The 27,545-nt window shown below is 38.2% G+C and overlaps 1 protein-coding gene across 13 annotated transcripts in view; it reads left to right on the forward strand.

Annotated features, from left to right (window-relative positions):
• The window catches only part of FRYL (FRY like transcription coactivator), a 161,152-nt gene that overhangs the window by 19,686 nt on the left and 113,921 nt on the right, over positions 1–27,545 (forward strand). For 8 of the 13 annotated variants that reach the window (XM_064653933.1, XM_064653936.1, XM_064653945.1 and 5 more), the window contains exon 3: positions 6,428–6,556. The exons of 1 other annotated variant lie outside the window; for it this stretch is intronic. In XM_064653933.1, the coding sequence (XP_064510003.1) occupies positions 6,478–6,556 (79 nt within the window). In that variant the 5' untranslated portion in view covers positions 6,428–6,477. Of the gene's footprint in view, positions 1–2,879; positions 2,899–6,422; positions 6,557–21,281; positions 21,486–27,545 lie in introns of those variants that run through there. 4 more of the 13 variants (XM_064653942.1, XM_064653932.1, XM_064653931.1 and 1 more) reach the window with 4 other exon arrangements.

Consider the following 27,545-nt stretch of genomic DNA (forward strand, 5'->3'; position numbering starts at 1 on the left):
TATCTGTGTTCTGATTGTTCTATGCATTAACGCCTGGCAATTCTTTTTCTGTAAAGCATTTAAAAAGCTTTTGATAAAGGTTTTCAGGTCTCAATTCCTTAGAGATCCAATTTCATAGCAGTGTTGCCATTGCTGTTCTGGTTTACTGGAAGCTGTTCCACAGACTCTTTGGTTTTGAAATGTTGTTTATTTTAATGCCCTTTGCACGGAGATATCAACATCATATTTGTCATCATTCACTTTGATCATTTTGTAAGGGAAAAAAATCTGGCCACTTTGTTATGAGATTGTGTAATGACGTCTTCTCTTGGTGTTTCTTCTTGCATGGAAATGAGTATGATTCAGGTTATGTGCTGCTGCAAGTTCTTATTTGAAGAAAAATCCACCAGTGGGAGAAATTCATAGGTTTGGAGGATCTTGTGGGATATATCAGTACTTGGAACAAGCAAGAGGTTAGCAACAGGAAGCCCAGATCCTTATCCCGACTGAGGATTGTAGAAGTTGTGGGATAGACAATACCTTGATCTTCTCAGGAACTCCTAATGAGTTCAGGAAAGCATGTATTCTTGCATGCAAGTTCAAGATAAGAACAGTTAAAACTTAACATATAAATGGTAAAAATTTTTGGGCTTTTTTATTAAACAGAATAATATTGTATTCAGTCAGTGAACATAACGGTTCCTGTTCAGCTGCTGATGGGTATATTTTGATGCTTCATTTCTACTTATATTTCACTTCTGCTAATGCTGAATAATTAGAGCCAAGCTCTGAAAAACTCAAATCACTGCAGAAATCCTCAGTCTTCCAAAGAAAAAGCCCCCACAACTTGCTAAAAAAGGATCTGCAGCCCCCCCTACACAGCAAATACCGCTTCAGTGATGGAAAGAAAAGCAAAACTTTTTACCAAGAGCTGCCAGTTGTTAGTTTCATTTCTCAGGAGACAGGTAGACTTCCTCTAAGAAAAGCATGGGGACAAACAAAACTATTTGCATGTTCACATTAAAGAAGCAATAAAATGAAACTATAGAAAGATTAAATTACTTAGCTTTAAAGTATTTAGTGTACAAAATAAGAGCTACAAGAGGTTTACACTGACTTAAGAGATAGTTTGTTGCAAAATTGTATGTTGCTTTGTCCCTGCTTATACTGGTCCTTAGGTTTTTTCCTGTGAAATTACATTAATTGAACTGAACCAAGAGAACCATTAATTTCAAGTAGCTTGGGAATTAACTGTAATGTATGAGTTGAAGTTATATGTAAGATAGCCTCTTACCTTGAATATATTTTAAAAGTTTGAAACTTTCTGACATGCAAAGTTAATTCCTTTAAATATATTCCTTACAAGTGGCTACTGCAAACTGCTAAAAGATGAGATGACACCACAAAATGACAAATTAACTGTTTTCTCCCTGTGCATGTGTTTTTCTAGGTTATGTTGTTTGTTCAGTTTTCTGTATTTAAAAGATACATGTGAGTGTTGTTGTTCTAAAGCAAAAAAGCCTGCCATTTAAAAAAAATGTAGCATATACAGAAGAAGAAATGGGATTTGTCTTCCCTATCTCAGCAGTCTTTTGTGTGAAATTATGATAATGTCCTGCGAGTTGGCTAGCAGGAATAACACAGATGTCCAGTATCTGTGTTACCTCTCATGAGTTTAATGCAGGTGTGTGAACTTATACTTCTAGACTGGATTGAAGGTTCAATTTCTAACTATTGGAGGAGGAATAATTTTGATGTGTTGTTTTGTCCTACCAACGTGGTCCGATTGCTGAGAACCTGGGAGAAAACACAGGTTCTGTGTGCCACCAGATGTGCCACACTATAGCAGTGTTTATCTAAATGGGGAGATTGTAGAATCGTTCAGGTTGGAAAAGACCTTTAAATCATCAAGTTCAGAAGGTTTGCAGTGTGAACTCCTACCTTGCTGGCACAGGAACGCCTCCAGCTGCCTTCTCTGCCGGCGGGGTCATACCAATGGTTGTCGAGGAACACGCTCAGCACAGGTAGCTCAGTGTGCAGCTGCGGGTTGAGCTCTGGGGGGACAGGAGCCCGAGGCAGGAGGCTGTGAACTCCCGACTCTTCGCATAAGGAAGGGCACGGGGACCTGTGGTGACCCACACGCTCAAAGACACAGCAGGAGCCGAGGGCTCAGCTGGAAAACCCCAGATTAGACTGTGAGGCTGTAAAAGTTCCGGGTCTCTCCTCGGAGGCACCAGCTCCAGCTGTTATTTTGTGATTTAGCTATTGGACCATGATTAAAATGTTTTAAGGATCTGGACTCCGTGGTCTGATACTCTGCTATGGAAAACCTGGGGTCGAGCCCTAAGGAAGCCTGATCTGACAGTGTGAGTGTGGGGTGTGTAACTCCGAAGGGGCCTTAGCCCCAGCTCAGGTGGTGCGAGAGTGAGGGCCGGAGTATAAGCTCCTGGATGGTCCAAGAGAGAAGTTTCCCTAGCGCGGCTGTTTTGGAACACGTGTTCCCACCATGCCAACCAGGCTAGCTTGAACTTGTCTTCTGTCCGTGCTGCAGGGGTCGGTGAAGTCGGGCGCAGTTCCCTTTTGTCCTGTGCCAGGGCCGTCTGTGCGGCACCGACAGGCGCATCCCTGCTGACTCCGGCTCGCCGGGCTGGGCCGGGCGCTCGGGAGCTGGGGGAGGATGAGGAGGGTGGGGGGCGCGGCCTGGCCCCGCCGCCGGGCGGGGGCGCTGCGGGCAAAGCTGCGGAGCCGGGCGGGGGGCGCGGGGCTCCCCCTCAGAACCTCGGCATTCCCTTCCGGCACAGCGATCCGGGCAAGCCCAGAGGGCACCGCGCTTCCTCCCGGCCTCCGAGCCCCCGGGATCTGTTTTGCCATCTTATACGTTAGATATAAAGGAAGACTTTGCCCTCTCTCCGACAGCAGGTAGGGCTGGGCTGGGCTGGCGTTGCTCTGGCGGCGTGGGGTAGTTGAAGAAACAACCTGCTACAAAGCTGCAGGTTTCCAGTGCACGCTTGGTCGGGAAGAGGCTTGTCAAAGGATGCATTGTTTATGGTAGGCTATAGGGCATCTAGGTTGTCTTCTAAAATTGTACTTCCCAGTATGTTGTCAGGTTTGTAATTGTCTTTTAGTATTGTTATTGCTAATTTTGCGAATTCTAAGAATTCTCTACACGTGAATTTCAAGTGACTTGCAAGTAGCTCCCTCTGAGTGGATCTTTCTTTCATTGATTGTCTTCTGTTTTTTAAGTGTTTCTCATTCTTGGGATGTTCCTTCATCAGCAGGTTCACTTGCTTCAGTGGAATTCCCATGTAGGTGCTCTTCCTATGCACCCCTGTCAAACACCTTGGCTGTTTGTGTCCTGAAAGATCTAACCCAAAGAGACAGTACTCTGAGAAGTGCTGTTACCCTGTGATCGCTCCCTGGGTCTCCCAGTGTGCTATTTCTGCATGTTTCATGATCTGTTTGTAATCCCTTATGATGCGAAGTCGTGCTAATGTGGATTCCCGTTAGTGAGAGATGTGGAGCTCAGACATTATGTTGCACAGCAAGTGGTATAAACATCAAGAACTGTGGCAAGGGAAGCCTGAATGACCTCAGCAGGCACTTCAGTGCAAAATCAGTCCACCTTTGAGTGTAACAGAAGTGAAATACACGTAGAAAGACATCAAAGGACTTACTGTAATGCAAATAATAATTCTATATAAGAACAAGTCTCCTATTTTTTTCTATTTAGAGGTTCCAGAATAACTGTTAAAATTTTTCAAATAAGTCTTTTTGTAGCCTGTTCTATTTAGTTTAAAGATTACTTTAGATATAACAGTTGTAAGACTTCTCATGTTTTCTCCTGACAAATTATCTGTAAAACTTGCTCAGATTATATAAAAACCATAATTGTACACTGAATTGTGTAAGAAGATGCTAAGAGTAAGTGTGAAGGAGGAGTGGATGTGAAATGACATAGGCAAAAACATAAGCCTTGTATCTTGGCTTCATTTTTTACAAAATACTGTTTTTATAGAATCTAATGAAGTATGGAAGTCCTGGAGTTGGCCCCCATCCATCCATATACAAATATATACATATATATCCCCAATTGTCTTCTGTAGAAAACTTGATGTCCTTCTCTTAAGAGTCAAACAAAAGCCATCCTGAAGGAAAAATCAGTCAAAAGCTTTGTGATACATCCGTGTTGTATAAGCTTTATTAGTTTATCAAGTTTAATCTTGAAATATAATCATGTATATGGAGAATGGTTTTTATTCCTTGCTTGCAGTTTTTTTGTATATCCTATTACTTGAAAGGCTGCTAAGTTTTCTCATTTAAAAAAGTATAGTTTAAACCTTTAATTTTTTTTAAATTCATGTTGTGTAAAAACTCACACCTTATGCATTTAATGCAAGTGATACATGACGTACTTGCACTTCACCTGTCAACTCCACCCTGTGTCCACATGTGTAATAAAACCTTCATAGTGTGGTTAAGAGCACTTGTTTGAACCTTTCAGAATGTATTTGTTAGGTACAAAGCAAAATATCTTACTACCCCGTCTTTGCAAACCGTAGTTTGGCAGGTGGATGGCTGGAGCATTCTCATTCTCACAGAAGCATCTGAATTTCTCTCTTGTTCCCAAATGCTAGAAACTGCAAAGTAGGTTTGTGGCAAGATTTCAAGGGCAAAAAAAGAAATTCTATTGAAAAAATAATGCTATTATGAATAAATGATTGCTTGAGCTTGTAATAACTTAAGATCTTCTATAATCACAAATTTTCTTTGTGATATCTTTATTATTTGTTCTGAAAACTCATAAAGCACTTTTCTTCTGTGTAACTCTTTTTGTATTAGTGGGAAAAATACTGTGAATGAAATCATTATAGGGAGAATTTTCTGTTTGATCTCTCTGTAGGAAGTAATATTCTAGCAATGTGTCTTATGATAAGGTCAGAATTCTGTATTCATCTACAGTGAAAAAATTGTGTAGACATTTATTCATTTACAAGTGGACTATGGACTGACTTGAACATTGGGGGATTTTAATGCAGTTTTGAATAGAAAAGCTATCCTATTTTATCAGTCTGTGTAGAACTTGAAAAATGTCTTAGTTTTGAATGAACTTCTTCAAGTTGTGGCATTCTGAACCACAGACATGACAGAGTAAGACTGATAACTTAATGCAATTGAGTAGCCCCTTGTAAGCACTGAACTACTGAAACTCTGAGATCTGAAACGGGTTATTCTGGTGTTTTTTTTTCTTTTTAAAGACCTAGACAACAGTAACGAATTTCAGATTAAATACTTTCTTTTAAGGACTGTATATAGTATGTATGCTTCATGTGTAGCTTGGATAATTATGTTGAATGCTTTCAGCAATGCCTTGGACACCGAGCTGCTTTCATAAAAATAACAGATGCATGTAGGCTGCCACTGACCTGTTGAGTATTGGTGGATTTCCTCTAAGTCTACCATCTTTGGTGGCAAATGAGGTGGGAATTCTGTCTGTATTCTGGTATTCTGTCTGTGAATCTCCACTCCAACTCCTGTAAATAAAAGAATACTCAAATTGAAAAATGGTACATATTCTATTCCCAATTGTAGAAAACCTTAAGGAATGCTCCTCTATGCTAATATATCCCTTTTTTTTCTTCATGAACTCTCTGCTCTATATGCAAGGCATCTTTCTTAATGTCTTCTTTGAGCTAAATATAAAACAACGCTTAAACTTCCCCAAATAAAAAACTCAGCTAAACCAGGCACATAAGGAGAAGTAGCCCTAGGGAGAAAGTGGATGTTTGGACAAAAATTGACAGGTTATTTCTGTACTTGTAGTTTTCTGGAAGATGGTGTGAGTATTTTAAGTGGTAAAAATAGCATCAGAGTCTCTACAAAACAAAACTTCATAGAAGACAGAATATCTTAGTAGTTAAAACTACGTGAGAATGCAAATGGTGATGTTAGAAGCTTTGTTAAGCTGGCATACAGACATTCTGAGTGATAAGTGTAATCTTTCAAATACAGATGAATACTGTACACTTCATGAAAATTAAGAGCTATTGAACTCTGTCAGATAGGAATTTGAAAATGTGTTGTGAATTTTCTTAGTGCTTAAAATGTTGCGGTGCTAAATACCGTTTCTTCTAGGCGTGCAGAGTTTAGCATACATTGGTTAATATATAGACTTGTTGTTGTTTGGTTTTCTTATCAGTCCACACAGTTAGACGTCTTTAAAATCTGCCTTGGAGCAGCTGGCTGCCAGCTGACGTGCTGCTGTTGGCACCACCCAGGTTTAACGTGACATCACTAGAAGTTCTACCTCTGTGCTCAAGGAAGTTGATGTGGGAGCCACGCTCTAACGTGGAGCTAAACTGCTAAATTTAGTTAAATGCTGAGAACACAGGGCATGTGAAAATGGAATTCCTGAAAAAAATTGTTCCAACTGTTGTTTCTGGTGATGTAGTTCCGAATGTTGGGAGTACTGCCCATGAAAGCTCTCCAAGGCTGTTGAAGATGAGACGTGTCAGACTGTTTTCATTGGGGCAGACAATAGATGAAGACGAAGAGACACATGTTTTACATCCTGATTACAGTATGTATCCATGTCATCAACCTGGTAAAAACTGATCTCTAATATTTTTCTTCAGATCATGATTATTTTGCTAAATTGACAAATTTGGTTAAAAAAAAGCCTCTTTTATCAGAGTTACTATGAGAGTGGCATCTTTAGCTTTAGAACTGTTTTATTGTTGTCACACTGTAATTTGTTAGTGACTTATTTGGAAGTAATTTTACAGGATTTCTAATGTTCTCCATGTCTTTGCATTCCTGTGTGACTTTTTTTCCTCTTTTTGGGATAAGAATTTCTGTTAAAGTTTTTAAACTATAATGTAGCTAAGATTAGGCACTAAGACTTGTCTAGACAGAAGAGTGCTACACAGAGATCTGTGACTGCAGTGCAGGGTGTGAGTTTTGTGTCACCTTGTCTTTCCCTGTTTTTCAAATCCACTAAGATTTCAAAGACTTTCCTTTTAACAGTTTTTTCATCTCAAAACTGTATACATTTTCCTTTTTTAGTGTTTTGAGGATTGCACATTTTAAATAAACATAATATATAAATAAGTCAAGGTTAAGTGTGGACATTGTATAGAGAATTTTTTACTTAAGAACATGAGTAAGCTTGTTTGTATGAAGATTTCTTTTATTTTTAATTTTTTTTTACTACCTGTTAATGTCTAAATATTATGGTGTATTGTGCTAATAAAAAGTAGTATTAGTTTATATTTTTCGAATAGTACAGCTGGGTGACAATGGAAAAATTCAATTTTACTTTTTTTTTTTTCTTTTTGTCTTCAGCTAAAATACTACAGTCTTGAGCCTTTATCTTGGATCCTGAAGGCTGTCACAGTTTTCACTATTTGCTGTGTGGTTGGCTATTTTCAGGAATTAGTATGTCTTTTAAATTTTTTTCCCTTATGTGTCTACCTGCAAAGGTGGGAGATGGTGGCATTCGTCCATCTTACTGGGTGGTGAACTTACAGTCTTAACTATGGAATTAAGCTTGTAGTGGTGGTGGGAGAAAGGGATTTCCTTGGAAAGACTTCTCTTAGCCTTTCTGATTGTATTATAAACTACTTTTTTTTCAGTATGTCAGGTTGAGTAGCATGAGCAAATGAGGAAAGCAGTGACAGTTCTGTTTTGTTAAACAAGTTGTTCCTGTGCAGAACTAATTAGAGCAAGTTAATGTTGTAGTGGTATAGGCTACTGAAGGCTGCTTACAGAATAAGGTCTGTTAAGGCTGTTACTGCCTTATGTGCTTGAAAACTCTGATCAGGAGCTCGTGGTGTCTGATGGTGAACATCTTTTAGCCTCATATCATTGTGATGTGCACAACTTAAATGTGTCCATAGGTGTATCTCATCAATCCTCCTTTTATGCTCTATTCTGGTTTCTTTACAGCTCTCAATTCTAAATAATTTTTTTCAAATGTTATAATTTCAGAACAAATGGAATTGTCTTTGTGCCAGGTTAAAAGAAAATAGTATACACCAGTTCTGCTGTTGAAGATGAATTTTCCTCTCTTGGTTATTAAATATGTGTCAAATGGTGATTATTAGGAGTGATTTTGTGGAAATCAGCAGTGCCCGACTAGTGTCACTTAATATTGTGATGTCATCATTTGCGAAATGCAGACTTATAGTCTCTTCTGGGATCATGCTTTTACAATAGCAGATAGTAGCTGAATCCTCTTTAAATTATCTGCTTATTTCTATTTTTGTATCATGGTAATGGAATGAACTGCTCTGCTGGAACAGAGCAAAAGAACTGCTGTGTTTACCAGCTGGGTATGCTGCAGAAGGCAGGTGCCGACCAAACAGGTAATAAAACAATAGAATTATTTGAAAAAAAATTGTAACATTTACTTGCTTAATGTCAGCAGATGTGGTATTAATGAACCACAGAATTTAACATAATGAAGCTGTTGAGGAACTCAATAGGTTTTTTTAACCTAGGGTGGTGTGTCCTGTAAATATGTTTGAATTTGAAAGTAGGTGGGGTTTAGTTTTTTCTTTTATTTTCTATTCCTTACTGATACTTTTTAGGAATATTTTTGCTTTAGTGAAAATTTAGGTGAAATACTGAGTCTGACAACTATTTTTAAGTACAAAAGTATTATAGAAGATCTCAAACTAACCAACCAATCAAAAAAACTACTCCTAGCATCAAAAGCATAAAAGTATTATTTTTATAGCACCACCTAGTTGGGTTTGACTATATCTGACCTAAAAATTTTGTGTGGAATTCAAGTGATGAGGGATTTGGTTTTTGTTTGGTTGGTTTTTTGGTTTTTTTGGTTATTAAAGCATTTATTGTATCACCTTTCAAAATGTTAACTCAATTAGTATATACTTTGTTTTAAAGCTGAAAATAGGACCTTGGAAATATATGCTCTCAAATGTGCCTTTTTAAAATATGTAGTTTCTGTCAGAATGGTTTCCAGTGCATTTTAGAAATCTTTTGTAACTGTCTTTTTAGATGTATAAGGTTGTTAGAACTGTAGAAGAAAGCCATAACTCGTTGTAGTATTTGCATATTGATTGTATGCATCACAGTGCTTAATAGATGTTGGTAAAAGAACAGTCAGTTTTTTAAAATTTGCTGTAGCATTTAAGAGTTGACAGGTTTTCAGTTTTAAAAATTTCTATCTCCAAAAAGCTACAATTCAAATAAAACATAGAAAGCTGAGCTTGGAAGGTTCAGGTTGTAGCATTAAAGAAAGGGAACACCATGGCTGCCCTGTGTGAACTCACAAATGGCAGCTGTACCTGTGGTGTGTGAAACGTGCCCTTCTGTTGCAGTTCTGTGCTTTTGGTTGTGTTGTAAGGCAGGGTAACTAATAACGTGGAACTGTCTTAGTGGCTGACTGTGTAAGTCAAATCTGCAAGAACTGCACAAGAGATGTTAATTTTATCAGTGACGTGAGTATTCTCGTTGTTCACAGTGTCCATGTTATTTCTGTGTATGGGAAATGTGCTTCCCTTCAAGTGCTCCTGCTAGGAGAGCAAAACTAAGCCAACAGGAATGTGTTCTTTGGTGGTAAAGAAATGAATAATAGAGCTGTAACTGCCTCGGGGTTACTAGCAGGGGCTGGATATGCATTTTAGTGCCTGTGAGCACTTGCCCCTGTAATACCAGCAACTCTGCAGGGCATTTTCAGCTCTGAGTTGCATCTCTGATGAGCCTTGTACAGGAAAGGATGACCGTGGCCCCAATGCCTGTGTGGAACAGAAGTCAGTTTCTGTACCCAAGTTCAGAGTTTGAGTTAGAGAAGACTGGGGGGGTTGGTGGACAACTAAGTACCATGGCTTTGCCCCCCAGTCCAACACAAGCTGCTCACTTGTATTTAGGGACTGCTCCATAATACTGTTTGGGATCCAGAATACTATTTACATAAAAATCTCTAACCCTCTCTCCTTGTTTTCTTATCACTGGAGATAGCATTGTTTTGCTTGAGTAATACCCCAGGAAATTTTTCTGTGTATATTTTCCATAAGAAGTAATAAGTGAACCTTTCCTAAGGGCCTTTAGAACCTGCTCTTGAAGCTCTTTGAAACAGAAGGTAGGGAAAGGAGATTTTGGTTTGATTTGAGTGCATTTTTACAAGCGGATCAGGCTGATCTAACAGTTTGCTGTCAGTGAAAAGGGCAATCTCACTCCCAGCTGTGCAGCCCTTCTCCATCTCCTGTTGGGTGCTGGTGTGGCTTTTCCCTGAGCTGATTAATTGCACAATGCCAGCAGAAAATGTTCTAATATTTTTGGGGCAGTTTTTTTGAGATGAATTGGCAAGGGGAATTAACTCACTGAGAGGGCCTTTTGGGTCACTAGTGGGGGCAGCATTAGATGTCTTACCATCACCAAAAGTAGCAGTCACCTTCTGGATACCCTCTGTTTTAATTGATCTGTGGAAAACGAACTCTTTAATATTTTAGATAAATGGAAACACAAGCATGTCTCCTGAGTTTTATTTTAAGTGCAGTGATGATATGTTTTATTATTACTGCTTATAAGCAGATACAATGACCACTGGGTAAATGTTTTTTAAGTAAGACATTAGCTTCAGATGAAGTCAATAAAGAACTGAAATAAGGTCCAGCAAATCTTTTTAAAAGTAAGCCCAAGTGCAAAGAGAGTATGCTTCTGACTTTTTTACCTTTATTTTACCTTAATATGTATAATTGGCTATAGTTATATTTAACTGTTTTTAAAAACGTTATGGCATGGCTTAGTTTTAGGAGACATCTCAAATATTATTTTTGACCTTATTTTTTGAGATCTTTTTTAAAAATTGTGTTGTGTACTTGACCGTATGCCTAGTACATGTATGTACAGGTATGCCTACAGCTTTTGCTGTAGCTGTCTTAGGGTTTCATCAGAAGAATAAACATGCAGGAACTTACTTTGGTTGATTTGTGAAGTAATTGTAACTTAGTGCTTCTTTCAAGGTGAGTATCAATACAAATGAAAGGTGGATCTAAAATTGCCTTTTCTTCATACTTAACAGGTACTCATGTGGAGTATATGTATATAAGGAGGTAATTCACTTGTTTTCCTCTGGGGAAGAGAGTTTACATTTTTTTCTTTATCGCTATTATTCACTTAATAGGTTATCTTTGTATCACATTTGGAGGGTCTCGTGTGCATCTGCTGGCACTTTAAAGGTTTTCTCAGGCATTGGTATATTAGTGTAAGGTGTCATATGACAGCTGAATCAATGTAATGACTCAGTGCTGTCAACAAGAGATTGAACCTGTCCATCTGTATAGTTGTCTTGTATATTCATTTTTAGTATTCCTGTTGCGTATCTATCTTTGGTGAGGCTTTATCTGGCTAAACCAATAGGAAACACCCCTTTCCTTCCAATACCAACAGATAGGCAGCAAACTGGAACACTGTGAGAAGGAACCAACAGCAAATTTAGGAAGTGAATGTTAGTAACCCTGCTGTTTGGACTTTGTTTTTCTGTTCTTTTTGACTTTCTATCTTGCAGATTGTGAGCTGAAGAGTAAGAAGTAATGAGAACTCCAGTTTATTAAGGGAAAAAAAATTAAAGATGAAATTGAACAATATTTAGCTGCAAATATTCTTTGAAACATTGGGCTAATTCTTTGAAACAGTGCAGATAAAACTTAGTGGGGAATTGTAAATATCTTTTGACCTTTCCAATCCACAGTTACTTTAAGGTAGTTGTGAGAGGGACAAAATAAAGCTTTTAACCTGGAAGGAGAGAGCGAGAGACATGATACACGTGGGGGATGAAAGAAAATTTAACATAGACAGAAAACCAAGCAAGTCTTCAGAAGATTCTGTAAAAGCTGATAAAGGAGAGTTGTGAAGTGCTAAAGTCAATAAGATGTGGAGAAACTTGTGAAAATAATGATATCTGCTACTGTAAAACTATTCTTTCTGTTGTATACTGGTAATACAAGGACATAAAAATATTCTTTTAAATTCTTTGTGTCTGAATTGTCCACAGGCCTTGAAAGTGACATTTTGAGAGGGAAAGAAGAATTTAGCATGTTGTTCCTTTTTGATTTATACTGTAAATATCTTGCATGCAGAACAGATTTTAAAACTTACTCTATTTTCGATAACATTTGTTAGTGATGCCAGGATAGAGTATGTACAGCATGTAAAATAAAAATATCAGCTTATTTTTAAGGAGCCATTTTGAAATAAAAAACTGTTATCCTTTAAAACACATCAAAGTCTATCACTGGGCTAAAAAATCCAAAATAATATCACCCCTGATGTTCAAGAAAGCATTTGTAAGGTCACTATAGTATTTACTAGCAGGATTAAGTCAGCAGTTGCATATGAAGATTCTACACTAGTGATATCAGCAATTCAGATTTAAGTTACAGAAAGGTTATAATTGGAACATTTTGTTAAACAGTTTTTCCCTTGTCAGTTGAAAAGGGAAGAACTGTGTTTCAAATGGATAAGTTTTAGTTTGTAGGTGATATGACTAGTCTTAATCTCCTTTAGGTTTTTTTTTTCTGTTTCTAATGAAAATGTGACTAGTAAATGGAAGAGTCAGATAGGACATTTTTCAGTAATTTATTATATTTTTGATGACTCTTGGTAGTTTCTGTTGGCTGCATTTGTTAACTCTTTTATGTCTTGGTTTGCAAACTGTGTTTCTAGTTGCTTTTGTTCTAAGCTCTTCAACAACAGAATGATTCTTCCCCTGTGAGTGCTAACTTTATATGGGTTCCTTATAAGAAGTATTATGTGGATCCAAACTGAGGGAAAAGTAATTTCAACTACTTCTTAATCAAGGGCACTTTTGGAAAGTGTTTCCACTTTCGGTAAATGTCATTCTTTGCGTCTCTAACTTATCACTGAATAGCCTTTAGTTGCTCTTTAAATAAGAAAATGTCATGAGTGTTGTCTTCATTTGGGAATATGTTCTCTCAGTTAGTAAATGCTATTGAAGAATACCTGTGGTTTGTTAAGTGCTGTTAGTGGTGGTTGTTTTACTTGACATGCATCTTCTTGCTCTCCAGCCAAATTCTGAAAGGTCCCTTCAAGCACAAACCCACCCATACAGGAGGGTTCTTGGCTCAGGCTTGAAGGTTCTTGATGTTTGCATTTATTTATAAAAGCAAGATCTTGTTATGAAAAATCCAAATGCACTACTGACTTGAAGAGATAGGTAAAACTTTCAGGCAGCCATATCACTTTAGCAGTGGCACCTTCTGATTCAGTTTCTTTCTGCAGCAGTTTTTCATGAGATGCTCTGGATGTTCATGACTTAGTATATCCTCACTTTATAAGCTGTGCAGCACCCCTTATATGGAGATACTCCATAAATAATAATAATTCTTTAGTGCATTAGTACCGATGAGTTCTGTAGTGACAAGCATGTGTGGTGGACCCTGATTGCTTGTGAGACTTTCAGTCCTCATTGTTAAGACCAGTATGGCAAATATAAACTTCAGATACTCTAACATCAAGATACTGTTGCACAGTCATATTAGACACTGATTCAAAACTGTCTGGTGTCTCTTGGCATCTCTTAAAAATCCAGTGAGAGCCTTGTCTCAGTTACTTCTTTGAGAAGATGACTGGCCGAAGGAAGGATGTTTTTTAATTTCAAAATATTTTCTAACTTGAAACATGATACCTAGGAAATAATACATATAAAAGCAGCTCATAACTTGTATAAAAATATTGTATTATTTAGTATGTTGGTTTCAGTTAATTAGAGTTAGTTTAAAAGTGTTTTTGCTTTATTGGTTGGAATTTCCATTAACTCCTGTTTCATGGGAGGAGCTGCGTAGAACAGAATAGCTTAATTTGCCCAGATGTCGATGAAGTTATACTATACACATTTATTAGGGGCATTGTATGTTTGGACAATTGACATGTTCGTGTCACTTAGTGAAATGAACAGTATCCATCTTCTGTATCAGTAGATAATATGACTGACAAATAAAGAGCAGCCAGTTGCTGAATGGAAAAAGCCAAAGCATGTTCTTCACATTATGTGAACATGTTTTTACCACCTGATTTCAGTTCTTCAATTTTCTTTAACTCGTAGGGATTGTGTTGGTGTGATACTGTCCCTTTCCATCTGATCTGCTGTGCCAGATGCGGGTGCATGGATGGAGAGCTGCCTGCTCTGTGCTGGGGGAGTGCTGTGCTTTGTAGCTGCTGCCCCATGTGCGTCTGCTGGCAGAGGCTGTTTTGTAGTCCACCAGCCAAGGCACTTTAAGGAACTTTGTGTCGTGAACTCTTTGCACAACTTTCACACAAATGCAGCCTTGTTTTAAACTTTTAGTGTGTGTTAGGTGTTTGCTTTCTTAACTGTTGCATTTAGCTGCCCTTGGGTTTGTTACTACTTCTGGTTCTCTCCTTTCTGATTTTTTTATTTCTTTTCTTGCATTTCTTCAGTGTAACAGCACACTTGCTCAAGATAAAGGTTCAGAAATGATACTCATAAATTCTGTTATTTCTGACTTGCAAAGCAATGTGTATTTTACCTTTTAATTACCTTTTTTAGTCTTAAAAGTATCTCTATTTTGTATGTATGCTTCAGGCTCCTACAGGGGTATCTCTTGTTTCACAGAGACACAAAAGCTGTAAAATTCAGCATTAAAAGCACTTAATTGTTTAAATCCTGGTAACAAAAGCATTAAAAACTGCACTGTAAGTATTTGCTGGCTCTGGAATGAAGAAATATGCCAGTTTAGTTCAACTGTGAAGAATGCCATATTAATGTAATTATTCTATTTATTTCTGATATTGAGTGGAGGAGCTCCACATGCTCCTGCCCTGTGTAACTGAAACGTTGGGAAAGGCAATTGCAGGAGCTGAAACCTCAAGAGAAAATTGCCTGTCCATGCCTTACAGAGTTTACCCCTATAGGTGATTTTCTTTAACATTTTTTCTTTAAAGTTTTCCCGGATGAATCCTAAACTTTCAGTGGTGTTTTTCTCCGATGCTTGCGATAAGGATAGAGTAACTGGTCCTCGCATGATACAAATATGATGTTTCCCGTAAAAGTGGCACAGACATTCAGCAGCTTGGGAGGAGCAACAAAAATAGAAACATAACTGATTTGTAGCAGTTGTCTTAAGGCCTTGTAGGGTAACAGAGTTAAGCCTTTCCTTACTCTATCCATTTAAATGCCCAGCAACTAAGCAGGGATTTTCTGTGTAGCTCCGTAACTATTTCCAGGTTCTATTTAAAAGGTTGGTGAAAACCCAAGAGCTGGTTCCCCAAACCTAGTGTGTTGGTATGTTAATGCTGAAGCACAGTGAGGAGGCTGATACAGTTATTTTAGGTTGTCCAACATAACTAACCAGGCTTTATATGTTTAAGGTTTTTGTGCAGTCATTGAAGATTGAAATTGAGCACCTTAGAGGGAGTAAACCACTGTGTTTTCTAGAATTTTAATTACAGGGGTGCCTGTGAAAATTGAGAAACTTGGATTTGTAAGGCTTTTGAGCTGTGGTAAGAGCTTTAGGTTTGTGTATTGCTTTACCTGTCTCATTTCCTCTTGGAGGGAGATTGGTTAAATATATCTCAGAACTGCCTCTTGCGGTGTTTGAGATGTTTCACCATTTTATTACCTATTTGTTTCCTTGTTATCTTATGATGTTTGCTGATCTGGAAAGCTAGATTTTCAGGAAGGGCCACATACCTGTTTAGTCTAAATCCTTGCAAAGGTGGTAAGGTCTTTGTTAAACTACCTTGAAAACTGTTTAATTGTTCAGGATTTATTTATTCTTTCCTGGAAGTTGTGGGGAATTATTTTTCTTTTTTTTTTTTTTTCTTTTGAGGCAGGCTTACTCTTCAATAAAGACAGTATTAACATACTGAAAAGGTAAATATTAACTATATCCTCTTTGATCTTACTGAAAGACTGCAACAAAGGCGTGCATCTTCAATGTCCTCCCAAAATGAGCTGGAATTTACTTTAGGTGGGAAATATTTGTAGTTCTTTTCCTGAATGCATTTTCTGTCAGTCTATATCGTCCTGAAAATGAGTGTAGTAGAACTGAAAACTGCAAAGAAACTTTTGGAAGCAACAGTGACTGCATGTTTTTTATGTAACTTAAAAGAATGCCTTTAGCTGTGGTTTTAAAATTGAGTGTTTATGCTGGAACGATTAATGTAAATTATTTTGTAGGGGGATGAATAAACAAATCATATTCTTTTATTTCGACCATCTTGGTAGAAAAGAGCAAGAGCTGCTTTGGGGGTTTGAGGGAGGAAGGTGGTATGATATGCATATACTCCTAGAGAAACAAAACTATTGTAAAACTGGGGAATAATACTTCAAATGAGGTGGAGGGGGCGGGGAAGGAAATGAAGCTAGAAATCTGTAATGTTCCCTGTGAAACATATATATATGACTTATGTTGTTTCTCTGTCATTTAAAAGCAAACTTTAAAAAGTTAAATATTGCTCTAAAGATAACATATACAGCAATATCTTCAGTCCTGAAACAACCCCTTTCCCGCACACACCTTTTCAGCCTGTAGAGGTGAAGCTAAAAGAACACTGTGAACCATAAGTTGTTTTGGTCTTGAATACCAGTGTTTGCCACAGGCCAAAGCTGCAGCAGTTAGTATGCATGTGGCACTTACTTTATGTACATTTTTCAAAACAGTTGCCAGCAATGTCTCTGGGCAGCTCCAAGAAAATGGCATGATGCTGTTTGAATTAAAGGAGAGCTGTACAAACAGCCTTTGCATACACATTTGTAGTAAATGTATTGATCTACTGTGTATAGTGTTCCTTTTAGAAATATTTTTATTAAAGACCTAATTCTGCAAATAAAGATAAGTTCTGTTATCTGTGCTATCTACACTATGATAGTTTCAGATCTCTTATATTGCTTGGGTCCTCTAGCTGCTTAAAACACTCAGGGCAAATCTTACCTGTCGTGACTGGGCTTACTATACATGTGCTGAAGGTATCTACAAGGTATGTGTTGAAGTGCCAAATAGACTTTGCTTGTACAGGTCAAGTATGCTATGGATGAATGGTACTGTGAGTGGACAGTCTAATGCTTCCTGGAGCAACTGGGCTTAGGACACATGAATCTTGTAATGTATCAGTCTATTTGCAGCCTGAATTCTGCAGAATTAGGTTGCTGAAGCAGCCTGAGCAGTTTGCTTCTAGCCATCCTCTTTACTAATAGTTTTTCATATCTGAGCAGAAAGCATAGTGTGGACTGGATACTGGCATTAATCGTTTTAGTGCAGTGCAAACAGCTTGTGTCTGCAGATTGAACACCTCTGCTTTGCAGCACCTACAGTCCTATTCTTGCCACTTTCTGTTCAGAGATTACTGATACCAGTGTGCTCATTCATGCATACCTCACCTTGATTTTTGAGACAGTATCAAAGAGATAGACTTTATAGTAGTCTGCTCCATTTAGTAGTGAAATTGATAACTGGTCCAGAATCAAAAGCTGTGCAGATATTGGGGTCTGTATGTAAACTATGTATTTATGGGAACTGTGTAATGTCCATTCTACTAATGAAAGTATGCACAAATCATCAATTCCAGAGTTTCTTTTTGGATTTTTTTTTCATACATAAACCGGCTCCAGATCAAAGCTATTGACTTATATTTAAATGCAAGTGCTTTGTTTCCCATTTTATGTAAAATAGTAAAATATTAATCTTATGGAAGCCTCCTCTTATAAGTATGCAAAAGTGATAGCTATTTTTAGTGGTCATACTTGTTGCTCTCAATGTTAAACACAGTGTACTTTCCAGAACTCCGTTTCATTTTCCTTTCTGAGAATAAGGAACTGGAAGAGAATCCATACTGTGGATGACATTTTCTAACACAATTGTAGCAATACGCGACGATGATATCTTGTAACTCTGTGTGTTGAGTTTTATTGGGCTCTTCTCAGTGAACTAACCTCCTCCATGCTTGGCAAGGTTCAGAGGCTTGTTTTTCTTTCCTGCTTCTCCTTTTCTTGTTTTGATTAAAAATAAAATAAAAAGTTACATTTCAAACTTTGTGGTTTATCCTGAAATCTTCTATTTATTCCAGTATCTGGTAGGTTATTTCATTAGCTAGTTTCAAAGGAAAATCAAACCGAAAAAGACTGAAATGGCAGTTGTCATCTTTGGTTATAAGAGCATTTAAATTGGGTTGTGAGAAAAAAGAAATGTTGGAAGGCTTGTGCACAGTTATACAGTAAGATAATGTTTATGACCCTGATGCTTCTAAGATACTGACAGATTACTCCACTTGCTAAATGGACTTGTACTGATAACTTGTTTTCTTCTTTTTTAGGGGGGAGGGGAGGCCTGGTGAAAGTATTTTGTGTAAGCTGTTCGTAAATCTTTTAAATTAATTATGTCCATTTAATCAAACTTGTTATGTCTGTGCATGTATGTATGAAAGCATATGTATCCAAGTAGTATTAAAAGAACATTCTTCTCAAAATATTTTTGCTCCTAATATTCCTGATCTTCAATACATCTACTGAATCTTTGGAAGGAAAACCTTATACTCTTGGTACATACAGTTCTCACTTCTTAAAAGTTGTTAATGGACTAATACTCTCTATTGAGCTAAGAGCATTTAAAATGAATTGCTAGTATGCTCAAGGAAGCCCAATTAATGGTGATCATTAGGTGGTAGTGTGAATAAATAACAATGCTACAAAATATCAAATGTCATGGCAGAAGACAATGTAACTTGCTTGGCCAAACGCTTCAATGTAATAAATAAATACAAATTTTGAAAAATATTTCCTAACATTCATTTGATTTTAAAACACTACTTTACAGAAATACTGACAACTTCACTGTTTATTGAAAGTCGTTTTAACTCCAGAAGGTGGAACATGGAGATTAGTATTTCTGTGGGGTTGATTTAGTATATCTCCTGGGGTCTCCGGGGTATTTGTTTTTTAATAAGCTTCTGGTGCTAATAACTTAAAGAATAAAAGCTGAGGGGGGGAAAAAGGACAACTACAAAGAACCCAAACTGTATTTTAAAAAGTCATTATTTTTGAGGTGCTGAGAGAGTTGGCTCATGATTTTGGAATGCACACTGTTAACAACGATTCCTTTGAAGAACTCTCTGTAGCCCAGTGTTAAAAACAGTCAGAGAGCAACCATAATTAATACAGTCTTTCAAATTAGTGGTGAAATTAATCAGCCAGTTCCAAAATCTGACCTTTATATCCTACTCATAACAAAATACAACCTCTGTTATATCTTACTTAGTAAGAGGAAAAAGGAATGTTTGAAGTGCAACTTTGAATTTATTTATAAAGGAGTGATGAAAAGGAATATGAGGTAATACTGCCTACTACATGGGCAGTATTACCTGAAACAGGCTTATGAAAGAAAGTTTGATGCAATGTCCCAAAGAGTTGCTTTGTGTGGATGCCTGTCTGGGAAGAAAAAAGGACTGTTTGGATATAGGTAGCAATTTAGTATCTTGTTATAGAAAAATATTTTTTGCAGGGGGAAATTGGGATTATTTTTGGTCTGTCAAAACCGAGCGATGTTACCAGTCTCTCTCTTTTAATAAAACTGTTCTCCTGAATGACAGCAGCTCTGTTGGTGGTTGAACCAAGTTAGGAGAGTGATGGGCTTCTCCTACCCTTTCTCCAGTGTCCTGCTGGTGTGGAGTGTTAGACCTGTCATTTAGAACCTCTTAGCTGGACATCAGCTGGTTTATGTTACCTCCCTATTAGTGATAATTATGTTGTCTTATTGGGGTGGGGGATATAGATGAAAAAAGCCACAAACAAACAAAACCAAAACCACAAAAAAACCTGCAAACCTTAAAAGTATTTGATGTATACTGTTCCTAAATCTTTTCAACAACTTCAGATAATTTGAGTTTATCTGAAGGTTCAGGTCTTATTTCTTCCTCATGCCTTGTTTACTCCTAGTACAGGGTGGGTGTCAGTTCTGAATGATCCAGATTTTTTTAAGAATTACCCTCAAGTAGATTTAATCAGTCTGCCTTGGATCCACATTATTGATTTTTTGGTTCATCTGTATGGTGTGGGTCAAGTTATAATTTAAGTAGACCTAATGACCTAACAGTTATTAGACCTAAGGTCTACTGTTAGCAGCCACTGCCCCAGTAATCTCAGTATCCAGTTCTCTCAATTTCTGTATTTGACCCAAGGATAGCATTATATGTGTAGTTTGGTGGCAGTTGTGGAAACAAGCATTGTTTTCTCCATGTCATTGCTTCCTGTCAGTATGTAGAAATCTTTCTGAAATTTTTGACTGCTTTTAGATTTGTCCAATAAAATTTTGGAATGCCTTCAGATGTGTTTTTGACCTTTGTAAATATGCCACCTCAAGCTGACAGAGAGCCACCACCTTTTGATTGTACCTGGTAGCGTGGGCAGAGTGGAAGAGGTTTGTCTCAAACTGCTTTACCCTGTGCTGAAGTGGGCAAAGGCTACTGGCGAGGTATCTTACTTTATCCTGAAAGAGTGGCATTAAAGCCTGAATGCTGTTTAAGGCAGTATTGCATTGTAGTCATTGGAATCCAAACACTTCACACCTTAGAGACTTTCCATTGTGGTGTTTGAGATGATACTGAACAGGGTAAACTATCAGACTTAATTTGTGTTAAGTCCTTAAAAATAAGAAAAAAACCACAAACCAACCTCAAACAGCTAGGAGAATCATAGAAGGGTTTGGGTTGGAAAGGGCCTTGAAGATCATCTAAGCTCCAACCCCCTGCAATGGTAGGAACACCTTTTGCGAGATCAGGTTGCTCAATGCTCCGTTCAGCCTGGCCTTGAACACTTGCAGGGACGGGATGTCCAGATCTGCCACTGGCTGTAGGTGTTGGAGCTAAATCGTCTGTGATTCTTTGGCAGGCATCTGCCCTGGGAATACTACCTATGGCTTTCCTGTCCTCAACTGTGATTCTGTTTTTCACATTTGTGATTTTGCTGATCTCCTAGCGTAGAAGGCATGTTGTGCTTTTGGCACTGTGCAGAGCAACGCTGGGCAGTTTATTTAATTCATCACGATCTTAACAGATCGGTTGGAAGTTTATTTAAAACTCAGTAAAGCACAAACAGCTTTTCATAGCCCCTTTTGGTCGTAACTGCAAGTAGTCGAGTAGTTTGGCTGCCGGGGGTGGGTAGATCCCTCGCCCTGCCCGTGTGTCTGGTAGCATCCCTCGGGAGGAGCGCGGGTACGGCCTGAGGGCGGGAGCGCGCAGCCCCCGCAGCGGGCGGGGCGGGTGCCCTGCGGCGGGGGCGGCCCCGGGGCGGGGCCAGGAGGGGTCGGTGCCTCCCGGAGCCGCCCCCGGCCCGCCGTCCCCGGGCCCTGCGTCACTCCGGGCCCGGCACGGCCCTCCCGCGGATGCTGGCGGAGGCGGCGGCGCGGCCGGCGCCCCGCTCCGCCCTGCCCGCACCATGCTCAGCCTGCAGGATTCCCTCTTCTTCGAGATCAGTATCAAGTCGCTGCTGAAATCCTGGAGCGGCAGCAGCAGTAAGTATGTCGCTGCACCCCGAACCACGGCAGCGTAGCAGATATCTTACTTTATGTATGTTTATATGTATGTATTTATTTATTTATGTGATTATTGCATGCTGCTATGTGAAATTGCCCTTTAAAAAGCAGCTTTTTAGCAGTGCTGTGTGCTGGTGCAATTTGGCATACCAAGGTGAGAGGTGAGCAAAGTGCACTATCCGCTTCTTAGTTCTTGTGTAAGATTAAATATGTATATATTTATTTTTATTTTCTTATGCTGCAGTTGTCTGTCTGATAAAGTCCTTTGCACCCTTTGCTGTCCAAGAGAGGTGACAAGTAGATGCTCGTCTCTGCAGAGTTACCAGATGCTGACACTGTGTCTTAGTTCTGTCAAGCTCCAAGTGCTCCTTTGAAGCAAATCAGTCACCCTTAGACAGTGTATTTTACAGGGGTCAGTATTTTTGTGCCTCAAGCCTATTATTAAAGCTGCAAGAAGTGCCCACTTTGATCTTCTAAATGGCTTGAAACTAGAGTTTCTAGGAGGATTTCTTTTCTTAATTAAACCAGCAAACCAAGGATGCTGCTCTTGGTTCAGACAACCAGTCTGTCCTCGGATCACCCCTTCACACATGCTTCAATGCAGGGTCTCGGCCCGGGCGCTGCTTGCGCTGTGTAGCAGGCTGTGCTAACGTAAGCACAGCAACTTAATGACAGGTCGCCAGGAGGTGACAAAGATGACGTATTTGAACATCAGCTGAGTATTTCATATTTCTTAAGTGTCTTGTATTTTTAAAAATGAAAAAGGTCAAAAGGTAGAGGTATCTGGTGTCTCAGCTTTATGTGTCATTAATTGCTGCTTGAGGTATACTGGGATGCACAGTTTCCACTCACCAAACACTTCATAAAAATACCTGCGTTAGGATTTTTACCCCAATACAAAAGGGTCTGTTTCACCTCTCTGTCTTGTTTGAAGGAATTAGTAACAAGTTAGTTGTCGTACAGTGTGTTAATCAGTGCTAGGAGTTTATGCAGCTGCTTAGTTTGTCCTAATAGCTCATTCGGACCTGATTTGCTTTTGCGCTACCTGCTGTAATGCATGATTTGAACTAATAACTTCTAGACTTACAAGATAAAGCAATGAATATTTCAAAATTGGCATCCTTATAGGTTTTACTTTTTACTTTGTTTAGTTTGTGTCTTGCAAATCAACTATATCTGTTCCAAATTATACCTTGTAATCATACTTGGTGGTTTCTAATGTTTTTGTTGAAGTAAAGATAACCAGAAGGATTTTTCTAATATTTTGTAGTAGAAGTTGAAGATGTCTTATGACAACAATGAAAAATCTTTAAAGTTAATTCATGTATATTGTTTCCAAACTAAATCAAATTATAGGATAAATCAGTTACAATAAATTCTATCTGCAACTAGATTAATAATTCTTGAATAGATAAGGAGATAAATTGCAGAATCTAGACTAGCTAATTATCAGCTGTAATAAGATAGAGAGTAATAGTAACAAAAAGGGTGTCTGACAAGAGGTTATATATGATGCTATGTTTTCTCCTTTATGCCCTCTGTTATGTAAGCACAATGGAATAAGGTCTTCCTGACTCTTTCATCAGGAAGTGGTACTTAGATCATCTACCAACAAACCGATTTTCTGTGCACACTGATTAGATAGCTGAGGTTCATTTCACTTTTTTCCACAATTGTCGCTCCATTTGTGAAATTTGCTGTGACCGTGGCATGGGTGCATGTCTGCTCCGTAAGCGTGCGAGAGTCGCACCCTGATGGCTCACTGCACACTGGCCAGGAGCAGACCACTCTGTGCAGCCTGTACCAGCTCCAAGTATTGTGATTCACAGGGATACCTTAGTGAGTTGAGCTGGAGCAGGCAAGCTGGTTGCTTTTTTCTGAATCATTTTCTAATCAAGTGATGCAGTGTGTGCAGAGTGAGGAATTATGCAGTATTTGTGTTGAGGATGTGTTTGGAAATTCTGGAAACATTCATATGCTAGGAAATTACTTGAGAAAAGTTTCTGCTGTGTTTTCATAAAATTTTTAGATGCAAATGCTACTTTTTATGGTTTATACGATAACTTAAGATTTTTGTATACTAAAGGATGTCAGAAGAGGAGTGCATATGCTTGCATGCATTTCCATATACATAAAAATAAGCATCTTCAGAGAGTGTTTAAATGTGTAACAGAAAGACAGCAAAGCTCCATGGGTCTGGTTAAGGGCTTGCTAAGCTGGCATAACGTTGCAGTGCTGGGTAAGGTTTTATTGTAGTTGATCTTTTTTCTTTCAGTAACAACAATGAAGTGACATTCATACGGCCTAGTTTCAGAATGCTGTCTCTGTGCCAACAATTTTAGGCATTACTTCTTTTTAAATGGAATCAGGAATGTTCTTTTAATCCAACAGCGAAGTGAGGATGTTCCTGCTTAAGAATTATTTGCTTACTGAAGTTGTGGATGTAATGGAGGCTTTATACTGGCTCGTCCTTAGGTTGCTTGGCTCTATAGTATTTAAGGAATCTTAGTTGTGATAATGTATCTCAATGTTCTTGGGTTCTGTTGTTCAGTCCATTGCAGTTTCAATATGTGGTCTCTTTATCTATTTTTCTGAGGTTTCGATTTTGTAGAAAAGATATTAATTTTTATTGTTTATATTGAACAGAGTAAGAAAGCTCTCAGATTTTGTCTACAAACTCCTTTGTTTAAGGTTAAGGAGATCTGGATGCCATGAGAATTACTATTATTAATGCAGTGTGGGGGGGTCAAAACCCAAATTTGGTGCTGCTTATAGTGGAAAGCATTATGTAATACATACCTTTTGGTAAGACACAAAATAACTTTTAATGAAAACTAGGCATGTATTTCTGGGACTTAGAGTCTGGACAGGAACAACTGCTTCCAGTAAACACAAGTACAACCCATTACTGCTTTATTAAAAGCTCTTATGTGTTTCCAGTATATACTGTATTAATAGTCATATCCTGTTTGAAAATGAAGAGTTATTGCTGGATTTTTTTTTTAATTTTTTTAATAGTATGTATTGTCTTTCTAATTACTAACATGCAACTTTCTGTTGCTGTGCTGCAGTTGTGCTCTGTCTGGTTAACAGAAGGGACTAAACAGAAGGGTACACCTGTCCTGTGGATGCTTCTCTGTCCTTAAACTTGTCTCTGTCTTCTTCTGGTAAATCAGTTTTGGGGGTGATTCATGAGATTTTTGGTACTGTCTTGCTCAGCTTGATTCAGAAGTCATGCATATATTTCAAGAACTCGTGCTGGTTAAAAGAACAGGGCTGCACTTAGCATCGTGCCTGCCAAAGCTACGCTGAGGTCGTTGCCCTTGACCTCCTTTTGATAAGAGTTGTGACAGTGATTTTTGAAGTTACTTTTACTTCTGAGCCTGGGAACAAAGTCCTGCCAGGAAAGCGAGCTGCATCTGCCTGTACAGCAGTTGGTTTTGAAACTGTGTTATAAAATCAGAAAGAAATGGAGCAACTTTAAAAACAAGTGAATTATTGGAGCTGTGGCTACCAGGTGCTGACAAGCATGTGAAAACTGGGGAGCTGCCTGGCAGATACTTCTGAATCATTCTTTCTGTGAATGAAAAAAAGCACTTGAAGTTGAATACTCCCTTATCTTCCCATAGGATTAGTCTGACTGAAGATTACTTCCTCCTTTACCAACCAAAAATGAATTCTTGGCTCTCAAGAGAGGTTCTGCTCTGATAGTGCAGTATTTAACAAAATAGCTGTAATGGATTCATTTTTATCCCGTGACTTTTTGTTTTATAACAGCAATGAAGCTATAATTTAAATAAGAAAGGTGAGATCACATTACAGTGCCATGATAGGAATGTATATGAAAAAGGACCATATGAAGAATTGTGGAACAAATGTTTCCTTGACAGTCTTTTTCTCTGGGAGGAGATAGAGTGAGCTGAAGTATATATGGAGGTGTGCATGGCTTTTTAGCAAAAGCACAGATTTGCTGCTTTTGTTGTAATTTGCTTGTGTATTATACTTTTTAAAAGTGATAAAATGCACAATTTGTTAACATTTTAGAAAAAATTATTGTATGATAAATTTCAACTTGTTTTCTCAGTAACTGTTAAATTGATCTGAGATGTTACATGATTGCTTCCCCTCCAGACTGTCCTTTGGGCTAAGAGTTATTCATGTCAGTGCTCTAGAGAACTTTCATACTTTTTTTTAAAGTTCCAGTGGAAAAATTAATATTACTTTGCTATCTACAGAAATCTTATTTTCATGAGATATAATTTTTTGTGCCTTCTTAAACAGTAATAGTAATTAAATAAATTAAATTAGTACAATATCAAGTAAGGCATTAACTTTATTTCTCTAATGTTAAGCATCCCAAATAAATGTTCAGTCTTTTTTGCAGGAAACTTTTCCTAGTTCTAACCTTGACTTCAAAGAATCATGTTAGTAGTCGCCTTGTATGCTGAAACTTGATAGGCTGTTTCCAGAGAATGTAACAATTTTTTCTTATGATTAAATCTTCTACAATTGTTTTGACATATTGAAAAGTGAAATTTTTAAATGAAAGATGAGTTCAAATTTATGTTAAGTTTTGAAAAAGCTACTAAATTCCACTTTTCTAAAAAAAAAAAATGCATCCAAGTGTACTTCTTGTTAGTAAATATACTTACAGGTCCCTGTACTGCTGGAGGAGCAAATTTGTTTGCTATAGGAGGGGCATATGATGGCTTTTCCACAGTCTGTCAGTTGTCATGGGAAAAGCAATTTTTTTGTCAGTAGTTCATCACCCAATTTATTGTGGAGTGTAACCTCCATATTTGGCTCTGTTTATGAATGTGACTTATAATGATGACCTCTTGTGCAGTCCATCTTGAGGCACATAATGAGTTATTGCAATTCCTGATGTATGGTGTGTTGGCATATATTCCGTTAAATGAAGTGTCAGTAACGTTCTGTGTAGTAAAATTTGCTATGGAAGGAGAAGATAGTTTGGCGGGTTTTTTCCCTTCTGTATTTCTTTGTTTCTGGGTAGGGTTGGAATGACAAGGTCTATAAAGGGATGTAGACTGAAAGGAGACAAAAGGCTATAAGTATATCATCTAAGCTAGTCAAACTCAAGTACCACCCTGAAGCTGAAGAATACTTGGTATACAGAAGCAAAAGTTCTGAACTTGTCAAATTTTTTCAGTCCTGATCCATTAGATGTGGGTCAGGTGAGCAGGGTGAAGATGAGGGGAGTTTCATAAGATGTCTGAGCTCCTTGTGTTTGCCAGAAGTGGTGGCTTTGCCCCCAACTGTGCAGCCTTGTCACCTTTTCAGCTGCTGAAGGTGGTACTTGTCTCATCCTTTTAGTGAGCTGTTTTGGGTTATTGCTTCAGCAGAAATTTTCTTGGGAAGGTGGCAAATTTTCTTTTGTTGTGAAATTATCCGACTGAATCATCTCAAGGGAAGGAGGGTGGATGTTGAGACTGGTGTAAAAGATTGTTCAGGACCACCTACCTAGCAGTGAGAGGCTGACTGCCTCTTTTCCTGGGCATGTATGGATGTCTCAACTCAGCTGGATCGAGTCTTGCTCTCATGTATATTGCATAGAAGCCTCCTTTATATTTGCTCATTTTTCTTCTCTATGACTGAGGCGGTATGATTGGGGCTGGTCTAGCTTAAACTACTACTAAACATTCATACCTACATGTATACTTTTTGCCTGCTTTATCTGTTTGATGCCTGCAGTCTATACTGTAACGCTTTGTGTGTAGATTGGGCGTTAGGGCGTGGATTAGGGAAGTGTATATATCCAGATTTTTAGCAGTCATATCCTTTACCAGCTAAGGATGTATGATGTTTTGGGCCTTACCTTGGACTTCTCTGCACATAAATGTGGAAAATATTGAACTGTGATTTAAAAAAAAAAAAAATTTTTTTGGAAGAGTGTCAGAGTGTCATGTGTGAGGTTCTTCGTATTAATTTTTTAATAAGATGCCTGCTTTGTTGGAAGTACGTTATGTGTTGGGATATACATTGTTTATGTTCATCAGGCATAGATGCACTAAAATGAGC

This window comes from Pseudopipra pipra, chromosome 4, assembly GCF_036250125.1.
Source record: "Pseudopipra pipra isolate bDixPip1 chromosome 4, bDixPip1.hap1, whole genome shotgun sequence".
Classification (NCBI taxonomy): domain Eukaryota; kingdom Metazoa; phylum Chordata; class Aves; order Passeriformes; family Pipridae; genus Pseudopipra; species Pseudopipra pipra.